Consider the following 9885-nt stretch of genomic DNA (forward strand, 5'->3'; position numbering starts at 1 on the left):
AGGACATGAAAACCTCCCACATTCTAAAATACATTATAAAAACGATTACCATCAAAGACAAAAAGAATACCATGAGTGTAATATCTATTTTGTTTCTTGTTTTTCTTTCCTGATGCTACTGTTGTTTCAAAACATTTTCAAATATTTAAATATTTTTATGGAAATAGGTTTTTTTTTTTTTTTTTTTTTTTTGGTTGATTTGAAATGGACAAGTTTACTTTTATTTTCACAAGAAGTAAACCGGGGGTGGAAAGCTGGTTGTACTTATTCCTCTCGCGAGATTTGGAAAAGAGCTGGTTACTTGTTTCTCTCGCGAGATCTGACAACACTGCGCGCGAACCAAACACGGCGAGGACAAAGCAAGATGGCGTCTGACGGTGAAGACGTTATTGCAGTCGTCACAGTTCAGTGTTCTTAATCTGTGCCTCCATGTACACATATATGTCCTTTATTACATTCTAGTAAATAGAGTAAACATCGTTAATAACTGTTTGCATCCGGTTATATTAGTCTGAGCGCACTTTGATGCTTCTCGAGCTAGATTAGCTTGCTAGTTAGCTTAGCTTGTTAGCTGCTAACAAAGAGAGGCGGAAGTGATCAAAACACATCACTAAGTAGAGATCAAATGTGAGTGTAAAGTGTTGTGATTGTGTGAAAATGTGCCAAAGAACCATAGCAGAGTACGAGGAGGAACTTTGTCCAACAAAAGAGGAGAAGGAGCGACAACATGAAAAACATCAAGTTGTGTTACACAGAACAGGTTTGTTTACTTCTTACTCTCACATCTTTACTAACTTTATATTTATTATTAACACTATTCTTAAATAGATTGTCTATAGGAAGATGAATTGTTATGTGAGGATGATGCACTGATTGTTTTACATTGTTCATAAGAAGGAGACATTGTCAGACACACAATATTTATGAGAGGTTGATGTTTGTAACAATGTGTATCAACATGTTTACACAAAACTCACACAGTCACCGGGGGAATATTCCAGAGAGCAGGTTAAGTGCAAAGTCCTGAGTATGTAAAGCTCGAGAGTTTTACCTCCAAAAATAAGAAAGGTAAGACAAAGTCAGAGTCAGTTACCATGGTGACTGACTCTGTAAACCTAGCCTGCTAGCTGGCAGGTTTGACAAGTTATATATGTTGTGAATTATGTGAATTATATTTATATAGCGCTTTTCTCAAGTGACTCAAAGCGCTTTACATAGTGACACCCAATATCTAAGTTACATTTAAACCAGTGTGGGTGGCACTGGGAGCAGGTGGGTAAAGTGTCTTGCCCAAGGACACAACAGCAGTAACTAGGATGGCACAAGCGGGAATTGAACCTGCAACTCTCAAGTTGCTGGCACGGCCACTCTACCAACCGAGCTATGCCGCCCCATATGTGTGTCAAAGCTATTAGTTCCTTCATATTGGTGCAGCCATTAACCTACTACAACACCTACTACATCCACCTACTCAGTGTTCTAGTGGTTAGAGTGTCTGCCCTGAGATGGGTAGGTTGTGATTTCAAACCCCAACTGAGTCATACCAAAGACTATAAAAATTGGACCCATTACTTTCCTGCTTGGGACTCAGCATCAAGGGTTGGAATTGGGTTTGGAATTGGGGGTTAAATCCCCATAAAACAGATTCCTGGGCGCGGCCACCGCTGCTGCTCACTGCTCACTTCACCTCCCAAGGGTTGATCAAGGGTAATGGGCCAAATGCAGAGAATAATCTCCCCACACCTAGTGTGTGTGTGACAATCATTGGTACTTTAACTTTTTAACGTGGCAGTGATTGTGGAAAAACCAAGCCTGATCTAAAGATGACATCTTGATCTCATACCATCTCAGACTAATTGGCCGTTCATTATTAAGTGAAGTGTCTTATAGTTGCTTAAATTTGTTTTTAACCAAGCAACACTATGTTTTATCCAGTTACTCGATTAATCGAAAACGTTCCCAGTGGAACACTTGATTAATAACATTTTCAATAGCCACAGCACATTATTTCATAGCATGTAGGAGTTAAAATGTGATTTGTTTGTGTCCTGTAGACATCCATCAGCTGATTGGACACCAAGAAGAATGTCTCCCTCATCTGCAGGGGGACAGTTTCACTTTAGAGTATCCACAGCCCTCACATTTTAAAGGGGACAAGGAGTATCCACAGCCCCCCTATTTTAAAGCGGAAGAGAGGGGAGATTTTCCTGTAGGGCAGGAGGAGGCTGATGTCAGCAAGTTTCCACTGACTGTTGTCTCTGTGAAGACTGAAGAGCATGAAGACAAACCACCTGAGTCCTCACAGCTTCATCACAGTCCAAGTAAGCACAACATCCACATATCATCTAATACAATGTTTGTGACACATGTTCATCCGGGGGCCACATTTATCACTAAAGATGGGAGATATATTTGCTTTTTAACACCACCATTTAAAAATGAATGCTCATCAATCATCAACAGTGTAATTGCTGGGGTGTAACCATGTGACCTAGAGGCCGTCCTCCTTACCTCACGTGGTCAAATGAAGGCAAACATTCAATATGGCTACTGTTTATTTACCTTTAGCAGCACATATGTCAGCACATTTCAAAGGTTTAGTAGTGAAGATTGGGGATGTATTTGTGTATACGTGTATTTGTATTGAACCGTTTCGGTATGGGGGTTTCGGTTCGGTTCGGATGTGTAACGAATGAGTTTCCACACGAACATATTAATCTAAAGTCTTAACAAGCTGCGCCGCTTCGTTCTGCCTGTTTCCATCAGTACTCTACACAGCACCCAGCATTGTCCCACCCACACAACCATCTGATTGGTTACAGACAGAGCAGTAACAGCCAATCAGCAGTGTGTGTCATGAGCAGGTAGGTGTTTAGCAGGTAAGCATCAGCCAGCGGACTCTCCCCAAATTATAGTAAACACTTCCCAGTCAACTACAAACCCCGTTTCCATATGAGTTGGGAAATTGTGTTAGATGTAAATATAAACAGAATACAATGATTTGCAAATCATTTTCAAGCCATATTCAGTTGAATATGCTACAAAGACAACATATTTGATGTTCAAACTGATAAACCTTTTTTTTTTTTTTTTTTTGCAAATCATTAACTTTAGAATTTGATGCCAGCAACATGTGACAAAGAAGCAAAGAAGTTGGGAACGGTGGCAATAAATACTGATAAAGTTGAGGAATGCTCATCAAACACTTATGTGGAACATCCCACAGGTGTGCAGGCTAATTGGGAACAGGTGGGTGCCATGGTTGGGTATAAAAGCAGCTTCCATGAAATGCTAAGTAATTCACAAACAACAATGGGCTGAGGGTCACCAATTTGTATGCATATTGTCGAACAGTTTTAGAACAAAATTTCTCAACGACCTATTGCAAGGAATTTAGGGATTTTGCCATCTACGGTCCGTAAAATCATCAAAAAGTTTAGAGAATCTGGAGAAATCACTGCACGTAAGCGATGATATTACGGACTTTTGACCCCTCAGGCGTTACTGCATCAAAAAGCGACATCAGTGTGTAAAGGATATCACCACATGGGCTCAGGAATACTTCATAAAACCACTGTCAGTAACTACATTTCAAATTATATTTGGAAACAGAGGACGTGGTGTCCTCCAGAGCAAAGAGGAAAATAACCATTCGGATTGTTGTAGGCGCAAAGTTGAAAAGCCAGCATGTGTGATGGTATGGGGGTGTATTAGTGCCCAAGGCATGGGTAACTTACACATGTGTGATGGTATGGGGGTGTATTAGTGCCCAAGGCATGGGTAACTTACACATCTGTGAAGGCACCATTAATGCTGAAAGGTCCATACAGGTTTTGGAGCACCATATGTTGTCATCCAAACAACGTTATCAAGGACGCTCCTGCTTATTTCAGCAAGACAAGTGTTACAACAGTGTGGCTTCGTAAAAAAAGAGTGCGGGTACTTTCCTAGCCTGCCTGCAGTCCAGACCTGTCTCCCATGGAAAATGTGTGGCGCATTATGAACCGTAAAATACGACAGTGGAGACCCCGGACTGTTGAACGACTGAAGCTCTCCATAAAACAAGAATGGTAAAAAATGATCCACTTTCAAAGCTTCAAAAATTTGTTTCCTCAGTTCCCAAATGTTTATTGAGTGTTGTTAAAAGAAAAGGTGATGTAACACAGTGGTGAACATGCCCTTTCCCAACTACTTTGTCACGTGTTGCAGCCATGGTATTGTAAGTTAATTATTATTTGTAAAAAAAATAAAGTTTATGACTTTGAACATCAAATATCTTGTCTTTGTAGTGCATTCAATTGAGTATGGGTTGAAAAGGATTTGCAAATCATTGTATTCCGTTTATATTTACATCTAACACAATTTCCCAACTCATATGGAAACAAGGTTTGTACTAGTAACATCACTATGAGCCCTTTGACGTTCTAGAAACAAACAGCAGCTCAGCTCGCTCGCAGTCCTGGCTTGAGGTGAAGGCTAATTAGCTTTTAACATTAGCGCATTTTGCTGTGTGTGTGTGTGTTACAAACAGCAAAGCCCTGTCCGTCTGTTATTTCACTTTTCCTTTTTATGTGTTAATTGAGCTGTTTTGAAGCATCAAACAAGGACATTATGTTAAATGAAGAGTTTCTGTCTCTGATCGTTGATATAACAATGAGTTTTAGGTATTTCAAAGATGGCGCTAGTATGTGCTTTGGCCTGCTGTGTCTCGCTGTCAGCTCTGTTCGTTTTTGTGTTGTTTGCGTCTATTTTCGTCTCTGTCAGCTCACTGCTTGTGTATGACGAAAAAGGCCCAACAAAGGATGTACTTCCTGCGGCAGCTGAGGTAACTTAAGGTGCCGACCAAGATGCTGGTGCAGTTTTATTCAGCCATCATCGAGTCCATCCTCACCTCCTCCATCACTGTGTGGTTCCCCGGCACCACAGTCCAGGACAAGCATCGACTGTGTAATTGCTGGGGTCCAAGTCAGCTTTTTCACCTGCATGGATTCCTGCCTTCCTTTCCCGCCCCCTGGTTCCTCTCCCCCAGCGGCAGTGTCTCCGGCGCCGTAGTAAACGTGGCGGCCAGCTGGTGAAATTTAGGGCACTCCTGGCCCGGCTTCCCATGGCTTCCCGAAGGAGGAATGGTGCGGTATCCGGTCTCCTCCTGCACCCATGCTCGCTGGATCCCATCGGTTCCTGGCTTGTTCCTATATCGTTGGTTTGGAGGATGTGACTTGCCGCCGTTGCTCCTGCTGTCCCCGCCCCCGGAGGCGCGGGGTGGATTCCCGCCACCTGCGGGCTGTCTGTCGGGCCCCACCTGGAATAGCTGCGGCCTTGGACGTGGTGGCCCCTGCCAGGTTCAGTCTTGTGAACGCAAAATCTTTGACAAACAAAACGATTATCCTGAACTTCCCGCAGACTTGACCAATTCTGTGTGACGGAAACATGGCTGAGAGCCGGTGAGTCCGCCCCTCTTAATGAACTTCTGCTTCCAGAGTGTTCCTACGTTTATTCTCCGCGGTCGTCTGGTCGAAAAGGAGGAGGATTAGCAGTGGTTTTTAAAAATGAATTTAAATGCCGTCTGATACGCCTGCAATCCTCCTTTTCAAGCTTGGAACTGTGCATGTTTGAACTGGGTCTTTCTGATGTCGTCCTGTGTGCCGTCGTCCATCGACCACCCAAGTACCACAAAGACTTTATAACTGACTTTTCTGAAATTTGGGCTGAAATCCTGCCTAAATATAATCTTGTCCTTATTGCTGGTGATTTTAATATTCACACCTAAGCCCAGACGAGTCGCTTTCCAGGAGCTTCCTGACTCATTTAACTTTGTACAGTCTGTGTGTGGTTCCACACATGAACGCAGGCATAAACTCCATTTAGTGCTCTCGTATGGTTTGCGACGCTGTGTTCTCTGATCATATGCCGATCCTGTTTGATATTCCCACTCAGTGTCCGTTACATTGTGCGCTCCACCTCAACGCTCTCGCATGTTTAATTCTTGGTCTCCTGCTCTGTTTTCTCTTCCATTTTTTAGAATCTTTGTGATGATAATTCTGCAGCCTCTGTGTGTCTGAATACTGAAGAGTTGGTTTCTGGGTTCAACTCTATTTGTTTACAAACACTGGATACTATCCCTCCTTTCAAGTTCCGCCGCGCCAAACCCACACCTGAGCCCTGGTTGAATGACATCACTCGTGCGGCCAGGCGCGAATGTAGGAGAGCAGAGAGAACAATGGAAAAAAGACAGGCTGCATGTGTCTTTTGCCATTTTTAAAGAGAGCATGTTGTCCTCCAGCAAAGATGAATAAATATCTATCTGAGATTATAGCTTCTAACTGTAACAACCCCAGAGTTCTGTTCAAGACCATTAGCATTGTCATTGATGCTCCCAAATCTGTTGGTTTTGATGCTTCTTCAGAATTCTGTGAAAATTCTGTCCACTTTTTCACTGACTAAATTGTGTCACCTAGAGCCAGTTTATCTCAGCTTTCCTAGGACCTTTCTATTCCTCTGCACTTTTCTTCTGTTTTCCATCAGTTTGAGCCGGTGTCCTTTTCCTTTCTAAAGGACACGGTTAGTCATTTGAAGCCCTCTGGTTCTCCTGCAGATGCCCTCCCACCTTACCTGTTTAAGGAGGTACTTGCTACTATTGGATCAAGCGTCCTTAACATTATCAATAGTAGCCTCTCTTCTGGAATAGTACCAGCAGAGTTTACAGGATGGAAGAGGGGTTAGTGCGTCTGCCTCACAATATGAAGGCCCTGAGTAGTCAGGGTTCAATCCCGGGCTCGGGATCTTTCTGTGTGGAGTGTGCATGTCCTCCCCGTGAATGTGTGGGTTCCCTCCGGGTACTCCGGCTTCCTCCTACTTCCAAAGAAATGTACCTGGGGATAGGTTGATTGGCAACACTAAATTGGCCCTAGTGTGTGAATGTGAGTGTGAATGTTGTCTGTTTATCAGTGTTGGCCCTGTGATTTTATGTTGTTTAGTCCAAGTCGCTCTCCCTCCCCTCGGCACTTATAACTACTGTACGTAGGGATTTATCTCGACTCGTCTTGACGACTGCAACGCCCTGTATGTAGGCATTAGCCGGGCCTCCCTCGCCTGCCTGCAGCTCGTGCAGAACTCTGCTGCTCGTCTGCTAACACAGACCCACAGGCGTGAGCACATCACCCCCATACTAGCGTCCCTTCACTGGCTCCCTGGGCTCTACCGAATCAATTAGTAGAACTACTATTTGTTTTCAAATGTCTAAACAACATCGCTCCAACATACATCTCCGACCTCCTTCGGCCTTGCTGAACACGCCCCCCCACCCCCTCCTGATCCCTTAGATCATGGGGGGGGGGGGCAGTAACGTCAGCTGCTGTTGACGGTCTCTTACACAAGGCTGAAGCTAAGCGGTGACAGAGCTTTCGCCGCTGCTACTCGCAAGCTCTGGAACAACTTAACTTTGAGTGTTAGACAGGCCTCCTCTCTTCCTGTTTTTAAATCACTCTTAAAAACACACTTTTATTCCATGGCCTTTAACATTCTGTGATCTCCATTTTGCTATGGCAGCCCATTATGCACCTGCTGTGAACCTGTTTCTATGTTTTATTTATTATCTATCGGGCTTTGTTTGTGTTTTGGTGTGTTTGCTAGTTTCCCTTGTGTTATCTTTTAACCTGTCTATTGTACAGCACTTTGTGGTAAATATTAAATGTGCTGTATAAGTAAAGTTGATTTGGTTTGATTTGAGCAAAGCTGGACTTTTCTAAAGAATGTTTGTTTTCTCCTGTCCCGCAGACGTTGAAGAAGAACCTCTACCCCATGAGCAGGAGAAGGAACCACAGTCCCCCAACATACGCGAGAAAAAAGAGGTACCACATTCCCAGCACAGCAAAGAGGGAGGAGAGGAGCCACATCCCCCCCACATTAAAGAGGAAGGCAAGACGCCACAGACCCATAATGTTAAACTGACCCTTCACATTAAAGGGCAAGCGGAGGACCCACTGATCTTACACATCAAAAATGAAGAGGAGGACCCACTGACCCCTCACTTTAAGGAGCAAGAGAACCTGCTGACCCCTCACATTAAAAAGGAAGAGGAGGACCCACTGACACCCTACTTTAAAGAGGAAGAGGAGGACCAAGAGCCGCCGCACATTAAAGAGGAAGAGGAGGAAGAGGGCATCAGTCAGCCTAAATGGTTGGAGGAGTTCCCAGTGACTGGTGTCCCTGTGAAGAGTGAAGATGATGAGGTGAAAGGTGAAAGTGAGGAGAGGGGAGGGGGGGAGCCTCCAAGCAGCAGCTCAACACAACACATGACAACAGAAGCTGATGGAGACCACTGTGGAGGATCACAAGCAGACAAGCTCTTAGCTCCACTATCAGATAGTGAGGACACAACGTCACACTCTCCTGACACTGATGATGAAGACTCTAAAGATGATAAGACATGTCACACTGACAACACTCACTTCACATCTTCTCTCTCTCACAAAACTTTTAAATATCCTAGTAAATTGAAAAGACACATGAGAACACACACTGGAGAAAAACCTTTTTCTTGTTCACTCTGCAGTAAAGGTTTTAGACAAAGTATCAATTTGAAAGTACACATGAGAACACACACTGGTGAAAAACGTTTTTCCTGTTCAACCTGTGGTAAAGGTTTTACACAAAGTCAGAGTTTGAAAAGACATATTAGAACACACACTAGAGAAAAACCTTTTTCTTGTTCACTCTGTAGTAAAGGTTTTACACAAAGTATCAATTTGAAGGTACACATGAGAACACACACTGGTGAAAAGCCTTTTTTCTGTTCAACCTGTGGTAAAGGTTTTACAACATGTACATATGTGAAAAGACACATGAGAACACACACTGGGAAAAAAATCGCATTCCTGTTCAATCTGCAACAGAATCTTTTGTCAACAATCAAAGCTTGTAGCACACATGAGAAGACACCCAGGAGAGAAAGTGTTGAGTTGCAGTGTGTGTGGTGAAAGATTGTCTTCTAAGTACCAGTGTAAGAAACACAAGTGTGCTGGTGAGAACAGCAGCAGCAAATGAAACTGCAGGATTTGAAATAAACTGTCCAGACTTTCATTTTGACTTTCTAACAACATCAGCACATATAACATGTGTGACATTGTTGTTTGTCCAACAATCTGTTTAATATGCTTCTACATTTATAGATTAAGATAGTTTGAAATATGAAAGTATTACATATTTGTATTTGTAATTGTTAATAATCCCATAGATTATCACCTTTATATGATATACATATGTACTGGTTCACATCTGAAACATCTTCTGGACCACTTCAGGAAGCATATTATTATTTACTTTATACATCATTTAAACAGTTGTCTTATATACAATTTTAAAATGTGTGATTTTATGAATCATTTGTTGGGAATCTGTAATCCATTTTATTATTATCTTTATTACTCTCTTTTGTATTATGATAATTGTGTTGTGATTATTTTAAATGTATGTCCCCAGACCTTTATGCAATAAAAAGTGAGAGAAAATGTCTGAATTGTTTGTGGAAGGATGGTTTTGTTTTTCAAACATACATTTGTGAATTAAAAACATCCATCCATCCATTTTCTACCACTTTTCCCTTTGGGGTCACGGGGGGCGCTGGTGCCTATCTCAGCTACAATCAGGCGGAAGGCAGTGTACAACCTGGATAAGTCGCCACCTCATCGCAACACAGATAGACAGACAACATTCACACTCACATTCACACATTAGGGACCATTTAGTGTTGCCAATCAACCTATCCCCTGGAGCATGTCTTTGGGGGTGGGAGGGGCCTATCCCCAGGTGCATGTCTTTGGAGGTGGGAGGAAGCCGGAGTACCCGGAGGGAACCCACGCAGTCACGGGGAGAACATGCAAATTCCAC

At 43.0% G+C, this 9885-nt stretch overlaps 1 protein-coding gene across 2 annotated transcripts; it reads left to right on the forward strand.

The window, feature by feature from the left end:
* Positions 1-365: 365 nt before the first annotated feature.
* LOC133547454 (oocyte zinc finger protein XlCOF8.4-like) lies at positions 366-9514 on the forward strand. 2 transcript variants are annotated; one of them, XM_061893136.1, is made up of 4 exons: positions 366-760; positions 2055-2321; positions 2767-2864; positions 7774-9514. In XM_061893136.1, exons 1-3 carry the CDS (start codon positions 658-660, stop codon positions 2832-2834), a joined length of 438 nt encoding a protein of 145 aa, XP_061749120.1. In that variant the 5' UTR covers positions 366-657; the 3' UTR covers positions 2835-2864; positions 7774-9514. The 2 variants fall into 2 exon arrangements, with proteins under 2 accessions (XP_061749120.1, XP_061749119.1); XM_061893135.1 differs by lacking the exon at positions 2767-2864.
* Positions 9515-9885: the final 371 nt, after the last annotated feature.

The sequence above is a fragment of the Nerophis ophidion genome, unplaced genomic scaffold, assembly GCF_033978795.1.
Source record: "Nerophis ophidion isolate RoL-2023_Sa unplaced genomic scaffold, RoL_Noph_v1.0 HiC_scaffold_114, whole genome shotgun sequence".
Taxonomy (NCBI): Eukaryota; Metazoa; Chordata; class Actinopteri; order Syngnathiformes; family Syngnathidae; genus Nerophis; species Nerophis ophidion.

What these genes read in the sequence shown, in the direction of transcription:
- LOC133547454 (XM_061893135.1), top strand. Translation starts at nt 658, where the DNA reads ATGTGCCAAAGAACCATAGCAGAGTACGAGGAGGAACTTTGTCCAACA. An exon ending in AGTTGTGTTACACAGAACAG is followed by an intron (nt 761 to 2,054) that starts GTTTGTTTACTT and finishes TGTGTCCTGTAG; the next exon opens with ACATCCATCAGCTGATTGGA. An exon ending in ACAGCTTCATCACAGTCCAA is followed by an intron (nt 2,322 to 7,773) that starts GTAAGCACAACA and finishes CCTGTCCCGCAG; the next exon opens with ACGTTGAAGAAGAACCTCTA.